The following is an 18,577-nucleotide window of genomic DNA, read 5'->3' as shown; positions in this document are numbered from 1 at the left end:
ATACAAAAAACCTGAAACTAGTGATCAGCAGCTTTCCAGTAAGATCTTAGGAACTGGGTGAGTATGCACAAGCATGCACATTAAGAGGCAAAATGGCAGAATTTAACTGGTATTTGATCTTCTAGGGACATTCAACTGGTAAGGGACGTTAAACTGGTAAGGGACGTTCAACTGGTAAGGGAAGAACACCTCAAGTAAGCATGTGTGCCACTCCAGGAAACGCACTATGCATGCTCCCCTCCAAAATCCTGGCAAGCCACTGTGCATGCAGACAGCCCAAGCCAAGGGAAAAATCAGGGCAGAAGGGACACAGACCCCAGAAGTATGCCAAAGTATAAAATCCTAAGTCAAAGGTCAAATGGGATACTTGTCTTTCAAGTCACCCACTTGGTCCTCTTCCCAATGTATTTTCCTTCCTTTTGTTCCTGCTGTGAAGCTTTTTAATGAACTTTCACTCCTGCTCTAAAACTTACCTCAGTCTCTCCTTCTGCCTATGTTCCTAGGTCAAATTCTTTCTTCTGAGGAGGCAAGAATTGAGGTTGCTGCAGACCTGTACAGATTTGCCGCTAGTAACAGTATGAATATGATCGTACTCCTTTTGTCCCTAAATTTCTATGGTATAGGACTTGCGCTTTACTAAAATATACAAACTTGCAAGAAAAAGAGGCTGTTGCATTGACCCTACGCTTAATGCCAATGCCCACTGTTTATATTTATGCCTTTAATCATGACTGTCCTAAGAAAAATATTATTGCTCTCATTTTCCTTGAAACTGAAACTCAGAAAGGTTAGGTAGATTTGCCCAAAATCATAAAGAACCAGAGCCTGGATTCAAACCCCACCTCCATCTGATTAAAAAGGCCATGCTTTTGATCTTAAAAATAGTCTGAAGAGAGGAGAGAACACCATTGGAACATGGGGGCAGAAGGTGATGTGATGTGTCTACCAGCCAAGGAGTGCCAGCAACCATTAGAAGCTAGGAGAGAGGCATGGAACAGATTCTCCCTCAGAACCTCCAGAAGGAACCAACCCTGCCGACACCTGGATTTTGTACTTTCTAGACTCCAGGATTGTGAGAGAGTAAATTTCTGTTCTTTTAAGTCACCCAGTCTACAGTACTTTGTTCCAGTCCCCTAGGAAACTCGTACATCATGCTTCTGTTTTGGAACAATAACAGGACAGTAAAAGTCCAGAAATGATGAAGATGATGAATATTACAAATACTTGTCCATCTCATGCTTATTTATCCCCCTCCTCTACCTTACTGATTGATGTCCATGGCACACTGAATGTTCATAGCTAGAATATTCTTGGACACCTGCATAACTCTGCTCTACTGGTTGTATGCTTACCAAGAATCGGTTTGTTTTATTTCTAGCTGTTTTGACTGTTATAATTTTGTCACTTTGAGACAAAAATAGGGAAATAGGCCAGACCCATGCCTCTAATCCTGACTTTGGGAGGCCAAGGCAAGAGGATCACATGGGGCTAAGAGTTTGAGACCAGCCTGGGCAACATAGCAAGACCCGCAAATCTACAAAAAAATTTAAAAATGGAAAAAATAGGCCAGGCGCAGTAGCTCACGCCTGTAGTCTTATCACTTTGGGAGGCCAAGGCAGGAGGATTGCTTGAACCCAGGAATTTGAGACCAGCCCTGGCAGCACACTGAGACCTCATCTTTAGGAAAAAAAAAAAAATTTTTTTTTAATTAGCTGGGTGTGGCGGTGTGTGCCTGTAGCCTCAGCTACTTGAGAGGCTGAGGTAGGAGCGTAGCAGGACGAGCCGCAGACAAAACTCCTCAGACACCAGATTAAAGAAGGAAGAGGTTTTTTATTCGGCGGGAGCATTGGCAGACTCGCGTCTTAAGAGCCGAGCTCCTAGAGAAAGAAATATTTGGCCTTTTTAAAGGCTTACAACTTTAAGGGCTCCACATGAAAGGGTCGTGATGAATCGAGCAAGCTTGGGAGACGTGACTGGGGGCTACATGCATCAGCTAACAGAACAAAAAGTTTTACAATGCTTTTTTCATACAGTGTCTGGAATTTACAGATAACACAAGTAGTTTAGGCCAGGGGTTGATATTATTATTACTTTGTTTAACTCCTAGGACTGGGTGGTGGTGCCAAGGTTGTCTGGCTATTTATCGTACTTTTGTTTCTCTCTCTTTTCTCTTGTCTTTGAACTAGGCAAGGTGTGGGGAGGAGGGCAGCAGGAGTAGTAGTGGTCTCCTCCCTTAGGAGGATCACTTGAGCCTGGGAAGCCAAGGCTGCAGTAGGCCGTGGTCGTGCTACCACATTCCAGCCTAGCACAGATTAAGACTCTGTCTCAAAAATAATAATAATAAATTAAAATAATTTTTAAAATAATGAGAAAATAGAGAATTTATTTTATTTATTTTATTTATTGAGATGGAGTTTTGCTCTTGTTGCCCGGGCTGGAGAGCAATGGCGTGATCTCGGCTTATCACAACCTGCGCCTACCAGGTTCAAGCGATTCTTCTGCCTCAGCCTCCCGAGTAGCTGGGATTACAGGCATGTGCCACTGTGTCCGGAATTGGTGGGTTCTTGGTCTCGCTGACTTCAAGAATGAAGCCACAGACTGTCGCAGTGAGTGTTACAGCTCTATCTGGAGTTGTTCCTTCTGATGTTTGAACCTGTTCAGACTTTCTTCCTTCTGGTGGGTTCGTGGTCTCACTGGCTTCAGGAGTTAAGCTGCAGACCTTCGCAGTGAGTGTGACAGCTCAAAAAGGGGCATGGACCCAAACAGTGAGCAGCAGCAAGATTTATTGCAAAGAGCAAAAGAACAAAACTTCCACACTGCTGAAAAGGACTACAGCGGGTTGCCACTGCTGGCTTGGTGGTAGCCTGCTTTTATTCCCTTATCTGACCCCCCCCCCCCCCACATCCTGCTGATTGGTCCATTTTGCAGAGAGCTGATAGGTCTATTTTGGCAGGGTGCTGGTTGGTGCATTTACAATCCTCTAGCTAGACATAAAAGTTCTCCAAGTCCCCACTAGGTTAGCTAGACACAGCACTGATTGGTGTATTTACAAACCTTGAGCTAGACACAGAGTGCTGATTGGTGCATTTACAATCCTCTAGCTAGATATAAAAGTTCTCGAAGTCCCCTCTAGGTTAGCTAGGCACAGAGCACTGATTGGTGCATTTATAAACCTTGAGCTAGACACAGAGTGCTGATTGGTGCATTTACAATCCTTTCGCTAGACACAGAGTGCTGTACAGAAAAATTCTCCACCTCCCCACTAGGTTAGCTAGATACAGAGTACCGATTGGTGCCTTTACAAACCTTGAGCTTGACACAGAGTGCTGATTGGTGCATTTACAATCCTCCAGCTAGGCAGAGTGCTTGCTAGACAGAAAAGTTCTCCAAGTCTCACTAGGTTAGCTAGATACAGAGTACTGATTGGTGTATTTACAAACCTTGAGCTAGACACAGGGTGCTGATTGGTGTACTTACAATCCCTTAGCTAGACATAAAGATTCTCCAAGTCCCCCACTAGACCCAGGAGCCCAGCTGGCTTCACCTAGTGGATCCTGCACCAGGGCTGCAGGCGGAGCTACCCACCAGTCCCACGCTGTGCGCCTGCACTCCTCAGCCCTTGAGCGGTCGATGGGACCCGGCACCGCGTGCAGGGGGCGGCGCTAGTGGGGGAGGCTCAGGCCCCGCAGGAGCCCACCGTGGGCGGGGCGGGGGGAGGCTGGGCACGGCCGGCTGCAGTTCGGAGCCCTGCACAGCGGGGAGGCAGCTGAGGCCCGGAGAGAATTCGAGCACAGCGCCAGTAGGCCGGCACTGCTGGGGCACCCAGCGCACCCTCTGCAGCTGCTGGCACGGTTGCTAAGCCCCTCACTGCCCCTGGCCGGCAGCTCCACCGCTACGAGTGAGGGGCCCGCCGAGTCCACGCCCACCCGGAACTCGCGGCTGTCCCTCTAGCGCGGCGCGCGGCCCGGGCTCCCGCCGGCACCTCTCCCAGCACACCTCCCCGCAAGCAGAGGAAGCTGGCTCCAACCGCTGCGAGCCCAGAGAGGGGCTCCCACAGTGCCATGGCGGGCTGAAGGGCTCCTCAAGCGCCGCCAGAGTGGACACCGAGGCCGAGGAGGTGCCGAGATCAAGGGCTGCTAGCATGTAGTCACCTCTCACCACCACAACTGGCTAATTTTGTATTTTTAGTAGAGACCAGGCTTCTCCATGTTGGCCAGGCTGGTCTCAAACTCCTGATCTCAGGTGATCAACACACCTTGGGCTCCCAAAGTGCTGCGATTACAGGCGCAAGCCACCGCAGCCGGCCGAGAATATTTTTATTAATTCGTGTATGTTAATCCATCCTACCGTGGAAAATAACAGTGTTCATTAAGGTTTATTTTCTAGGTTCTGATGAGTTCTGACTTTCTGTAATTCTAACCTGATCTAACAACAAGCTAACCATATAGAGCTAAAAGTTATAGGCTATGTACACGCGGTGTTCACTGTATGCCAATGCCGTACACAAACATTTGTCTATGCTAACTTGTCTAGGATCATACCTCCCAGAAATGGTGAAGTCAAGTTTGAAACTCAAGCACTCTGGCTCAGGATACTGCTTCTCTCCCCTTAGCGCATATCACTTGCATTACTTTAAGATTTCTTTAATCCAAGTAAATGTAGAAAAGCAGCAATTATAAAGAACTAGGAGTCCCTCGGGTAGACTGCCTGACTCTTGGATCATCTGAGGTTCCACCCAGACCACACCTGCCTTCAGTGAGCCGCAACCCCCATCCCTATGGTCCTTATCTGCAATTCTCTACGAACTGATTCACTCGAGTTTTAAGGACTTTTTTGTTTTCTTTTCATTACTTCTTTCAGTTTGGGGGTATCTTCCTGCACATTTGACTCGGCTCTGTGTGCGCAGACCCACGTGTTTCCTGTTTCTCCAGCCTAGTGCGGTGCCAGCCCAGGAAGCCTGTGTTTAGTCGCCCCAGGCACGCCCCTGACGCTGAACGGCGCTTGTCCCCTCCGGCTTGCCGTACTCGCAGTCATGGCGGCCGCCGCGCTCCCAGCATGGGTGTCTCTGCGGTCGAGAGCAAGGACTCTGCGTGCATTCTCCACCGCCGTGTCCCCGGTCACTCCGGTCTCGAGACGTGGCCTGCGTGAGTGTCCGTCTCGTCTTCTCCGGGCTTTGGGAGAGGTGCAAGAGCGGAATACCGGCCCCATGAAGGGTGCCGCGGTGGCTGAGCCAGCGCCGCGCGAGGGAGGCCGGTGCGTCAGCTGCCAGGCGGGTCTGGTAGGAAAGCCGTGGACGTAGGTCTGTGCTCTGCGCCGGCGTTGCCCGGCTCCTAGTCGCCTGTTTCTGCCCTGGGTGCTCTGGGCGTTTGCTCAGAAAGCTTACATCCCCCTTCCCCGTGACCTGCTCCCGTGTTGCCCCCGCCCGCAGTCCCTGGCACAGGTTACTGGTGCTCTGTATTGCTTATCCGGCTTCGGCAGTGATGAACTGTGGATTTCCCCAAACATTAAGAGAGTCATACGGTTGTGCTAGGACAAATTGCTGCTCTGAATTCCAGGCAACCAAATGGGCGGCCTTCATTCAACAGGCGTTGATGACCTGCATTTAACAGAGATTATAAGGATGCTTGATAGCTTGATTACCCCGGAGGAGTCTAGTGGAAAATACAGATTTATTAACGGAGAAGTGCTGTGTAGAGTGAGAGGCGCTGTGATAGAAGTATGGCTGGAGTGAGTCTAATCAATCAGCGGATTCTACCTGTGCTATTTCCTGTTATATCTCTACTTTACTCTCCTTATACTACCAACTATCTAGTTCCGATGGCCATCTCATTTCTACAAGTTTCTTTTTCGTTTCCTGTTTCCCTTCTTGCTCTCTCCTACATTGAATTCTCACAACAGCCAAATGAGGTTTTCAGAACTTAGATCTTGTCTTGCTGTTCCCATGTTCAAGATCTACCCATTGTTTTCAGATAAAGTATAAATTCATTAATCCTAAATACTGGCTCTTAATAGGTCTAATATTTGTCTGTTTTTAATTTTTCATTCTTTCACTCTTGGAATATTTAACACCTATTGCATACTATGCAGTGTTCTGGACACTCACCGGGGATACAGCAAGGTGGGGAAGTCAAGAGTATAAACAACCAAACAACTAAATAAGATGTCAGATAGGGTTTAATGCTATGAAGAAAAATAAAGCAGAGTATTGAGAATGGTGGATTTGTGGGGAGTAGTGGCCATAGGGTAGTCAGGAAAGATCTTTCTGAGGAAGTGACATTTGAACAGGGCCCCAAGCCATGCAGAGATCTGGGGAAAGAGCCTTTGGGGCATGGGGAACTATAAGTGCAAAGGCCAAAAGTTGAGAACAAGCTGAGGGGTGTGATCAAGGAACGGAAGAAGGACAACATGGCAGGAGCTAAGTGTGAGTAGAGGAGAGAGCGGTAGTATAAGACGTCAGAGAGCTAGTTAAATAATGATCTGATCTCTCCAGAGTTTGTAGACATTTCATTTGGATTTTTGGCTTGGGTTTTATATCAGAAGGCTTTGAACAGGGAACTGATATAACGTGATTTACATTTTTAAAAGATCACTGGCTGCTTTACTGGGGTAAGAGTGGAAGCCAAAGACATGTTTGGAGGCTGTTGTAGTAGTCAAAATGAGATGATAGTGACTTGGATTAAAGTAATAGTGGAGAAGGGGGTGTGGTTGTATTTGCAATATATTTTGAAGGTAAAGTTTGCAGGATTTACTGATGGATTTGATGTGGGGCTTGAGGACAAATCTCAAAAAAATCCTGTTATATTTTTGTCCTGAGCAATTGGATGTCCTAGCAATTGTAAATGATTCCATTTACACGAGTTGGGAAGACTGGAAGAAGAAAATCAAAAGCCCTGCCAAGGGGCTGAGCATGGTGGCTCATTCCTGTAATCCCAGCACTGTGGGAGGTGGAGGCATGTGGATCCCTTGAGCCCAGGAGACCAGCTTGGGCAACATGGTGGAACCTCGTGTCTACTGGAAATACAGATTAGCCAGATGTGGTGGCACATGCCTGTAGTTCCAGCTACTCCAGAGGCTGAAGTGGGAGAACCACCTGAGCCTGGGAAGTTGAGACTACAGTGAGCTGTAATCGCACCACTGTCCTCTGGCCTGGGTGACGGGAGTGAGACCCTATCTCAAAAAAAGAAAAAAAGCTTTGCCAAGGATGCATTATAGTTAAGAAGCTTGTTAAGTGTCTTCAGCCTCTTTTCTCTCTGTCTCTCTGTTCTGTTCTTAAACTTCAGCCATATTGAATTTGTTCACTTTGATTTTCCATGTGCTCTCGCTCTGTCAAAACACTTTTTCTCACCTGCTTGTCTGCATGGCTATGTCCTTCTCATCTTTCAGGTTTTAGCTTAAAGTGCACTTTCTCAGGGAGATTTTCCCCAACTGTATTGGGGTTTTCCAGAGAGACAGAACGTAGATGTAGGATAGGATAGATGTAGATGTAGATATGTAGACATGTGACAGGGGAGTTTTTAGGGGAATTAACTCACCTCACAATAGGCTGTCTGCAAGCTGGAAGCCCATGTCAGTCCAAATCCAGAAGCCTCAGAACCAGGGAAGCCATGTAATTTTCAGGCCAAAGCTGAAGGCCTAAGAACTCAGGGGGCTGCTTGTGCAAGTTCCTGGAGTCCAAAAGCTGGGGCACCTGGAGTTCTGATGTCCAGGGGCTGGGGAAGAGTGTCCCAGGTCCAGAAGAGAGAGAGAGAGAAGATGTTCTTCTTTCATCTGCCTTTTTGTTCTCTCTGTGCCCTCAGCTGATTGAATGATGCCCACCCACATTGAGAGCAGGTATTCCTCACTCAGTCCACTGACTCACGTGTGTGTCTCTGCTGGAAACATCCCCACAGACATGCCCAGAAATAAATGCTTTACCACATGTCTATGTATTCCTCAATGCAGTCAAATTGACACCTAAACTTAACTATCATGGCTGGGCATGGTGACTCACCCCTATAATCCCAGCACTTTGGGAGGCCAAGATGGGTGGATCGCTGGAGCTCAGGAGCTTGAGACCAGCCTGGCAACATGGCGAAACACTGTCTCTACAAGAATTAGCCAGGTGTGCTCATGCTTTTAGTCCTAGCTACTTGGGTGGCTGAGGTGGAAGGATTGACTTGACCATGGTAGTTCGAGGCTGCAGTGAGCCGAAATGGCACCACTGGACTCCAGCCTGGGTGAGAATGAGATGACCTTGTCTCAAAAAATAAAAAAGAAAAAATTCACCATCACACCAACTAATTGACTAGGTTTAGTTCCCTGCTATATGTGTTCATAATATTTATCGCTTAATTGAAATTATTTGTTAAAAAGTTGTCTTACTTGACAGACTCTGTAAGAGTCATTTTTTAGATGATGAATTCACTGTATTGGCAATTCAAATAACTATAGAATTTTCCTTACTGGGGCTGGGCATGGTGGCTCACACCTGCCCACTGCACTTTGGCAGGCTGAGGCAGGTGGATCACTTGAGGTCAGCAGTTTGAGACCAGCATGGCCAACATGGTGAAACTGCATCTCTACTAAAAATACAAAAGTTAGCCAGGTATAGTGGGGTATACCAGTAGTGCCAGCTACTCAGGAGGCTGAGGCAGGAGAATCACTTGAACCCGGGAGGTAGAGGTTGCAGTGAGCTGAGATCACACCACTGCAATCCAACCTGGGCGACACGCCAACACTCCCTCTGTTTCCAGTTTTTAGTCTTCATTAAGATGATTTTGGTCCCTGAGCTTACCAAAAAAAAAAAAAAAAAAAGTTGTTTCATTGTTATGTTACAGAATACCTTAAATTGTGTTAGAATAATGGGATCATGATTGATGTTGAACAACTAACTTGACATGATAAAATTCCCTTTATTGTGTTCTTTTACGTACAGAAGAAGAAACATCCAGAAATGAAAGGCCTCCAAGAAGAAAGGTAAAAAGTTCATATACTCTACCATCTTAATGGTTTCTAGAGTTCTAAAATGAGGCACGTGCTCATTATAAGGCAGAAGGGTGTTGCCAGAGAAGACTTCACAAGGTCGTGTTTACTGGATGATTACCATAGCCCTGAGAGAAGTTAGTCTTTGTTTTTTGTCAGTACCCAGAGAATAGATCATCTTTGAGAGGTCAACTTACTGAGGAACTCCCAGGAAACAGGTGTACAAACCAGAATGTGGAACAATTTCTAATGCTATCTTAAGTCCTGCAGCCTGGGACTTACGCATTAATATAACTAGTTTGTTTATTTATTATTGTTTATTTGAGACGGAGTTTCACTCCTGTTGCCCAGGCTGGAGTGCAGTGGTGCAATCTCGGCTCACTGGTACCTCCGCCTCCCAGGTTCAAGTGATTCTCGTGCCTCAGCTTCCCAAGTAGCTGGGACTTCAGGCACGTACCTCAATGCCCGGCTAATTTTTGTATTTTTAGTAGAGAGGGGTTTTCACCATGTTGGTCAGGCTGGTCTTGAACTCCTGACCTCAGGTGATCCACCCGCCTCAGGCCTCCTAAAATGCTGGGATTACAGGGGTGAGCCACTGCACCTGGCCATATTCTGACTAGTTTAGTCTCACCGTGTGGACATTTGGATTCCTTACTTCTGTGGAGGAATCTAAACTATAAGGTCAGTTGGTCAGCATAGTGTCAGAACAAAGACACATTAGTTGGAAGTTAAATGGTATCAAATTACAATAATCAAGAGCAGTCATTTCCTCAGGACTATTACCTGCTTCTAGGACATCGACTACACTGGTTTTGATATTGTGTAGGTGGGGCCTGGCTGAATTTTGCCACTATAAACCCTACTTTTGTATGTGGGCCATCCCCTAGTATTTGATGCCATGAAAAATAAATGTTAATGTGATTGACTAAGCTATCGAGTACTAGTTTTTCTCTGGGCCTAGGAGACATATAATTTTTCATTATGTATGTATTTATTCAATCAGTTTAACCCTAATTATTTTTTCTTTTTCTTTTTACTTCTAAGTACTTAATGTCCCCTCGTGCTACTGATTTCCATCAAAGAAGTTTGAAAAATTATTTCAAAATGTATTGTTAATTCACCCTTTCATAAGCCAAATGAAAAAATTTTTGCTGAAAGTCTAAAGAAATTTTTAGTGAAGAAAATGTGATATTAAAGGGGACCCTTACCAGAGGGTGTGAAGAAACAGTGCAGAGATATTTAGCTATATTTAGTGTTTTTAAAATTTGGACAGCAGCAGCTTTGTGGGAGGTCAGATTTTACATATGTTGCAATTTTGCCTCTATTTCTTATAATTGTAGCTTTTTGCTTTAAAATTAAAATTCTTTAAAAATTAAAGAATGTTTTTATATTTAAAATACTAAATGATTTTGTATTTCTTAGGCACTACCTCCTAGGACAGAGAAAATGGCTGTTGACCAGGACTGGCCTAGTGTTTACCCAGTTGCAGCACCATTTAAACCCTCTGCAGTACCTCTTCCTGTTCGAATGGGTTATCCAGTAAAAAGGGGCGTGCCCATGGCAAAGGAGGGAAATCTAGAACTTTTAAAGGTAAGACAAATTGCTGATTCATTGACTCAGACTTACATAGAAATAAATGCTGATCTTACCCCCATTTCTACTCTCTTATGCTTCAATGTTCAGTGTATAGCAGCTTACTGTATTTTAATTAAAATTGTTTAAAATAATATAATAGGTATATTATTATACAACACCAGATAATAATAGGTGTTGATTTTGATTATCAGTGGTAAAGGATACTCAAAGAATCCTAGGCATTCAATAATGTAATTACTTGCCTGGGCGCGGTGGCTCATACCCGTAATCCTAGCACTTTGGGAGGCCGAGGTGGGCAGATTACTTGAGGTCAAGAGTTCAAGACCAACCTGGCCAACATGGTGAAACCCCGTCTCTACTAAAAACACATAAAAAATTAGCCAGACATGGTGGTGGGCGCCTGTAATCCCAGCTACTTGGGAGGCTGAGGAAGGAGAATTGCTTGAACCCAGGCAGTGGAGGTTGCAGTGAGCCGAGATGGTGCCACTGCACTCCAGGCTGGGCAATAGAGTGAGACTCTGTCTCAGGAAAAAAAAAAAAAGAATGTAATTAGTCAATCTTGTGGCTTCCCTTGTGACCTTTTTCTATTGTATCTCTTCTTTTTGGAGACGGGGGTCACTGTGTTGCCCAAGCTGGTCTCGAACTCCTGGGCTCAAGAGATATGCCTTCCTCAACCTCCCAAAGTGCTGGGATTACAGGTGTGAGCCACCACACCCAGCCTATCATATCTTTTCTATATTGCATCTTACCAGTGGAATTAAGAAAAATGAAATAACCTAGTTTGAGATTGAGAATTGGGAGGTAAAACTTCCAGTTTAAAAAGAGGGGCCGGGCATGGCAGCTCACACCTGTAATTCCAGCACTTTGGGAGGCTGAGGTGGGGGGATCACGAGGTCAGGAGATCGAGACAATCCTGAATAATACGGCGAAACCCCGTCTCTACTCAAAATACAAAAAATTAGCCGGGCGAGGTGGCAGGGCCCCCTGTAGTCCCAGCTACTTGGGAGGCTGAGGCAGGAGAATGGCGTGAACCCGGGAGGCAGAGCTTGCAGTGAGCCGAGATCGTGCCACCGCACTCCAGCCTAGGCGACACAGCAAGACTCCGTCTCAAAAAAAAAAAAAAGAATTTAAATTTTTTTTGTCTATAAAGGTAGAATATTATTTAGTATTATTATTATAGTCTACCAAATTTAACTTTATTGCTTAAAGCAAAATAGGTTAAGGTAAATGCTTTGATAGCATGTATAATTATGATGGGTGTTTTAAAGAAAATATAAATGCTTAGTCTGGGAATGCATGTCTTAGATGGTTTCTTAAATACGATGAAAGTTATACAAAGGAAAATGAACTGTTTTCCATTAGATGAGAGTCTTTGAAAAACAAAAGTTTGCTAAAAGGTGATGGGAACAGGGAGAACGGGTACTCTGTTGCTGGAGACGGGAAATGAAATTTAGAAATAGGAATGTGAAGACACAAGAAAGCGTACATCAAGGAAAACAAATGTTTTCTTTGAATAAAAGAAGAGAATTTTGTTCAAAGAGATCTTTGGAGAATTACTGGGTGAGAGAGTAGCAGTATATTTGCAATAATGCTAATGGTTGTAAATGACATTTTAATAAACATAAAAATCCAAACATTTAATGCATGCCATTTATTTGTAGTGATGGTGTCATTGAATAAGCTTATTAACTGAGCTAACATATGCAAAGTGCATGGAACTGTGCCTATGTAAGTCCATGCAAATTGTCTGTTATTTTTTCCTTTTATGATTTTTGAGGTTTATACGTTCATGTTTCAAAAATAAAAGTCTGTCACTGTGATCTATTAAAAGTAGCCCCTCAACACTAGAGTTTATAATTTTTAAAATATATAAAAAGGAAAAAACCAAAAAGTACAGTAAATGAAGCTGCCTATCCCCAAATCCCAGTTTTCAGTGCCTATTTTCTCTTGATTAAAACATTATTTTCTGGCCAGGTGTGGTGGTTCACACCTGTAATCCCAGTACTTTGGGAAGCCAAGGCAGGTGGATCACTTGAAGTCAGGAGTTGGACACCAGCCTGGCCAACATAGCAAAACCCCATTTCTACTAAAACTACAAAAAAATTAGCCAAGTGTAGTGGCGCATGCCTGTAATCCCAGCTACTCGGGAGGCTGAGGCAGGAGAATCACTTGAACCCAGGGGGCGGAGGTTGCAGTGAGCCAAGATTGCGCCACTGCAACAGCCCGAGACTCCGTCTCAAGAACAAAAAACATTTTCTGGTGAGCCCTCAAGATACCTGGCATAGTTCTTGAGTAACTTTCGACTTGTTTACACTTTCTTTCCAAATGAGCCTTTAAGCTCTTTTAGACGTTTAACATTATTCAAGAAATGACCTAATAAATGCTAATTATTTATTTGAAGGAATCAAATCTCTGACCTTTCCTGAATTTTCATTCACACTGTGAATGATTCATTAGCCTTTTAATATGTCATCATAAATATATTCCTAACTTCATTAAACTATCCAGTTATGATTTGCTAGCTTCACTTATTAGTTCATAAAATGTTTCTTATGTACAAAGTGGAAATACTGTCATGCTATGCAGTCCAGGGGACTTGGGATGATTAAACAATGATCCATATCCTGGCCGGGCACAGTGGCTCACACCTATAATCCCAGCACTTTGGGAGACCAAGGTGGGCGGGTCACTTGAGGCCAGGAGTTTGAGACCAGCCTAGGCAACATGGTGAAACCCTGTCTCTACTGAAAATACAAAAATTAGCAGGGCATGATGGCACATGCCTGTAATCCCAGCTACTTGGGAGGCTGAGGGAAGAGAATTGCTTGAGCCTGGGAGGCAGAGGTTACAGTGAGCTGAGATTGTGCCACTGCACTCCAACCTGGGTGACAGAGCGAGACCCTGTCTCAAAAAAAAGAAAAACAAAAAAACAAACAATGATCTATGTCCTTAAGTCCTTTCAGTTTTATAAAGGAAATATACATGTATACCTGTAGATTTGTGGCAGGAAGAATAGTATAAAATGATGTTTAGTTTTTTTCATTATGATTGTCATTATAAGATGCTTGGTAAAAGACAAAAGATTTATATGATCTGAAGACAAACCCAGGTATCACTGTAAATTACTTGGTACTGAATTTATATTTTAAGAAATGTATTTCTTGAATTGACAACATCTGTGACAGAAAATCACTATTGTAAAAAACCAGAATTTATTTACTGCATATTTTACTGGGCCTGTGATTTAGTTTTACCAGAAAACTATCTTTTTCATGTTTTTAAGACATTTAGCTAATTTATCCTTTAAATTTCTCTATTTAAGATTCCCAATTTTCTGCATTTGACTCCTGTAGCAATTAAAAAGCACTGTGAAGCCCTTAAAGGTAAGTGGTTATTTTCTTATATGAACTTTATATTGACTTTGAACATAAATTTAAGAATCTCTTTTCTAATATACTGTATAGCCTTATATTAAGTTGTTTTCAGTGAATTGTTACATGTCAAGTCTGCAAATTGTTTTTGCTAACTACTACAAGGTATTAGGAATAATAATGAGAAACCATGATCCTTGTTCACAGGTAGGTTAGGGACTTACTGTTGAGTTTTAGAAAACATGCACATAAGGCTGGGCATGGTGGCTCATACCTGTAATCCGAGCAGGTGTTTGGGAGGCTGTGGTGGGCAGATCCGCTGAGGTTAGGATTTCGAGACCAGCCTGGCCAACATGGTGAAACCCTGTCTCTACTAAAAATACAAAAAAATTAGCCCTGCATGGTGGCAGGCACCTGTAATCCCAGCTACTCTGGAGGCTGAAGCAGGAGAATCGCTTGAACCCGGGAGAGCGCAGAGATTATGGTAAGCTGAGATCGCGCCATTGCACTCCAGCCTGAGCAAGAAGAGGGAAACTCCATCTCAAAAAAAAAGAAAACAAACATGCACTTAAGAAGACTGAAGTAAATGTTGCAGATACTTCGCAGAGAAGAATTATCTTGAAGAAATTATTGAAAATTTTAAAAAATGGATGACACATGCATGTGGTAAATCAAATAGTAAAAGAGTTTATGATGAAAAAGCACTAGCCTTATGTGCTTTCTTTATCAGCCCCTCATTTATTTATGTATATATGCTTTTATTTATAATAAATACTCTATATGTAGTATATATATTTATATATACTTACTCTCTGTAGTGTGTATGTGTATTTATAAAATAACAAGTAATCACTGGACTATGATTATACCTTCAGTTCTGGATTTCTTGATTTTGAAAACCTATTGATTCCTAGGTATAAACATAGATTTCATGTACTTACGTTACTACTTCTCCTTCTCCTTTCTGCATGCGTGGAGGTAAAGGCAAATAACATTTTTTAACTCATGGTTTTGTGTATGTTTTTATAATTATGTACATATTCCAATTTAAGTTCTCATTGATAGTTATGATTGATTAGATTAATTCAGGAGTTGGTGCCTGTGGATAAAGTCTTAATATACTCATGCTGATTTAAAGGTGTTGTATATACATGCTCAGTATACTTATTAAGGCTTTTCAGGAAAGAATATGAAACCTAGAAACACTTCACAAGTATCTTGATTATGCTGGGAAGGAGATGTGGAGTGGTAAACATAATTATGATTAAATTTGAGCTTTTCAAAGGGCCTTCCATTTAAAAATATAAGGAAGACTATATAAAGAGGTCCTGAAACATAGGAATAATAACCTTACTCTTGAAATGAGGGAGGAAAAATATGTTTCCTTTCATTTATTTGGTCTTTTGGGACATTGGGATGCTTTTCTATCCCTTTAGAGTATGTGTTTCTATATGCATTTGTGCCTGGAATTAGACTAAAACTGATCACTTCCAAATTTGTGTCCCAGGCTGGGCATGGTGGCTCACACCTGTAATGCTCGCACTTTGGGAGAATGAGTTGGGTGGATTGCTTGAGCTCAGGAGTTCAAGACCAGCCTGAGCAATGTGGTGAAACCCCATCTCTACAAAAAATACAAAAAAATTAGCTGGGTGTGGTGGCACGTGCCTGTAGTCCCAGCTACTTGGGGGCTGAGGCGGGAGGATTGGAACCCAGGAGGTTGAGGCGGCAGTGAGCTCAGATCGCACCATTGCACTCCAGCCTGGGTAACAAAGTGAGACCCAGTCTCAAAAAATAAAAAAATAAAATAAAATAACAAATTTGTGTCCCGTTTGGCACAAGTCATGTATTACTCTTTGATCATCTGTAAAGCCAGTTAACAAATGGCATTGCACTGTGAAAAATTCCGTGTTTCTTCTTTTTAAATGTGTGTTTATAATCTAGAAACTTGTAATTTTAATAAAATATTTCTGTAATATTTCCTTATTATTAGATGAAAGGCTTTTGACAGGGCATGTTAGCTCATGCTTTTAATTTCACAGCATTTCGAGAGGCCACAGAGAAAGGATTGCTTGATCCCAGGAGTTTGAGACCATCCTCAGCAACATAGTGAGATCATGTCTCTACAAAAATATTTAAAAATTAGCTGGAGTGTGATGGTGCATGCCTGTGGTCCCAGCTACTCTGGAGGCTGAGGTGGGCCTGGACGACAGAGTGAGACCCTGTCTCAAAACCACATAAAAATAAAAAATAAGTTAAAAAAAAATTAAGTGAAAGACTTTCATACAGCACATTCAGAAGAGTGGCATTCTATTTTATAGTACTTAAATGAGTGTCTTAATCTTTCCTTTGCACTTGCTGCCAGTCTCCGGATTTAGATTGTGTCTTCTGAATAACTCAAAGGCTTTTCAAGTACTTCTTCTCAGTTTTCTTTCAAAGTAGGTCAGTTCAGATTTTATATCTAACTTGCAAATGGAAAATCTGAAGCACAGGAAAGTTAGGTAATTTACCAAAACTTTAATATCAGTGGCAGAAGTTAAATACAAACCAAGGTCTTCCAAAGTCTCGTCTATTGCTCTACCTATCAGATGAGTAAAGGCTAATAGGAATCTGTTACTTATTTTCCATTTGGCTGTGTTTTTTTAGACATATAATTTAGGTAATTTAATTTTAAAACTGTAATTATTATTTGGTGATTGAAATAACTTATTCATAGTTTCTAAAAAAAGAAAAGAAAAAGAGTCAGTGCAAACCCAAGAGCTCACAAAATTCCCCAAACTAGTCTGTCTTACAAAGTGCTTGGCAGTGATGCATCTTGTAGTGCAGGATATTGGAATAAGTTCATGATGGGAATGAAATTCAGCCTCAACAATCTTGTTCTGTTCATATTTTTTAAATGTTAAAATGATGTTAATTGCAAAGATACTTTTTTCCCCTCAAAATGACTGGGTATTGATCTTTTAAACAGTGTTCAAGGAATGGAGTGAACTGTATTTAATTTGTTAGCATAAGAAAATTGTTAGCCCAAGGAAATGTTATTGGCAAAATAGTTCTCACTGTCCCTTAGATTATCACCTACAAGAGCTCCCACGTCTGCCTGTGATTATGACCAGCCTCTTCTGCAGTTGTGCTTTTTTGGAGGAAGCATGTATGCAGTCTAATATGTTTGACCCAAAAAGCCAGTTACTTTTAGCTGTTCATAGAGTGAGGCTGTGTAAGAAATGAGATTTCCATTGTGGACAGCCTGATAGTGCCAGAAATTTTCATCTCAAGCTGAAAGTCCTCTGCCATGCTAACTTGATTGAAACAGGGCAAGATGAAATCAGCTCTGATACCTGGAAGAGGCTGGGAGCTACCTCTTTTCCTTTAAGTTTTTTTTTTTTTTCCTATTCAGGGCCTGAGTTTATACTTCTGTGTTATGAAGGTAACATGCTATGAAGATAACAAGAAGGCATGTTCACAGTGCTTGGAGCTCCTGTTGTGACCTAGGTCTCAGACCCAATCCCACTTCCTGTCTATGCTGTCTTGCCCAGATATGAGGACAAAGCTTTCTTCTTTCCATTTAGCCCCCTTGGCACATAGAAGTCACACAGAAGAAATATCAGTTCTTACAAGAATCCATTTAAGGGCTTAGGCTTTTGTACCTGTTTGAGTTGAGGTTCTATTCAGCCAGATTTCTAAACGACTGTTAACTCCATCTCAGTTTCTTCTCAGGGCTCTTTGAGAGCCTTCAATTCCTTTCAGCTGATTTTTAGTAACCTTTAGTAATTAATATTATCTGTTACTTTTTTGAAAACAGTAATGCTCTGGGTACTATAAACTGTTTGCTTTTAGTTGGTACGGAGGAAGTAAACTGTCCAATAACAGATATGTGCAAAGCTTATAATCAGCTTCCATCAAGGCATAGTTCCCTTTTAACTGAAAATACCACTACCATCAAACCTGAAATATCCAAAGAATTCCCTGATTAAATTGCCTAATTTAGCATGTACCTAATAGGAAAAGGGATAAGGGATGATGGTATATATGTAAAGTGCAGAAGAGAATCTGTTCTTTCATGTGACCTGGCAATGATCTCAATAATTTGGTATTGTCTAGTAGTATGCATTACAATGAGAATTTACTTGCAAAAGTGTAATTGAAATTATTTCTTTTATTCTCAGATTTTTGCACTGAGTGGCCAGCCGCACTGGACAGTGATGAGAAATGTGAGAAGCATTTTCCAATTGAAATTGACAGCACTGATTATGTTTCATCAGGACCATCTATTCGGAACCCCAGGGCACGAGTAGTAGTCTTAAGAGTAAGAGTTTTTTTCGTTTTTTGTTTTAAATAAGAATCATTATAATACATTATTTAAAGATGTCTTTGGTGGCTGGCACAGTGGCTCATGCCTGTAATCCCAGCACTTTGGGAGGCCAAGGTGGGAGAATTGCTTGAGCCCAGGAATTTGACACCAGCCTGGGCAACATAGCAAGAACCTATCTCTAAAAATAAAGAGAAAAGAAAAAAAAAATGTACTTGATATGTGTGATTATAAAACTGTAATATTTATCACAGAAATTTTGGAAAATACAAGTTTTAAATTATACGCCAGGCATGGTGGCTCATGCCTGTAATCCCAGCACTTTGGGAGGCCGAGGCAGGTGGAT

At 42.4% G+C, this 18,577-nt stretch overlaps 1 protein-coding gene across 3 annotated transcripts in view; it reads left to right on the top strand.

Moving 5' to 3' along the window:
• The first annotated feature begins 4,997 nt into the window (after nucleotides 1-4,997).
• The window catches only part of LOC105492169 (mitochondrial ribosomal protein S35), a 42,364-nt gene continuing 28,784 nt past the window's right edge, over nucleotides 4,998-18,577 (top strand). The window contains exons 1-5 of one of the 3 annotated variants that reach the window (XM_011759163.3): nucleotides 4,998-5,144; nucleotides 8,915-8,955; nucleotides 10,384-10,551; nucleotides 13,880-13,940; nucleotides 18,089-18,228. In XM_011759163.3, coding sequence (XP_011757465.2) covers nucleotides 5,033-5,144; nucleotides 8,915-8,955; nucleotides 10,384-10,551; nucleotides 13,880-13,940; nucleotides 18,089-18,228 — 522 coding nt within the window. In that variant the 5' untranslated portion in view covers nucleotides 4,998-5,032. Of the gene's footprint in view, nucleotides 5,145-5,280; nucleotides 5,300-8,914; nucleotides 8,956-10,383; nucleotides 10,552-13,879; nucleotides 13,941-18,088; nucleotides 18,229-18,577 lie in introns of those variants that run through there. The other 2 variants (XM_011759164.3, XM_011759166.2) reach the window with 2 other exon arrangements.

This window comes from Macaca nemestrina, chromosome 10 (genome assembly GCF_043159975.1).
Source record: "Macaca nemestrina isolate mMacNem1 chromosome 10, mMacNem.hap1, whole genome shotgun sequence".
Taxonomy (NCBI): Eukaryota; Metazoa; Chordata; class Mammalia; order Primates; family Cercopithecidae; genus Macaca; species Macaca nemestrina.
This window is presented reverse-complemented; position numbering and strand designations above follow the sequence as displayed.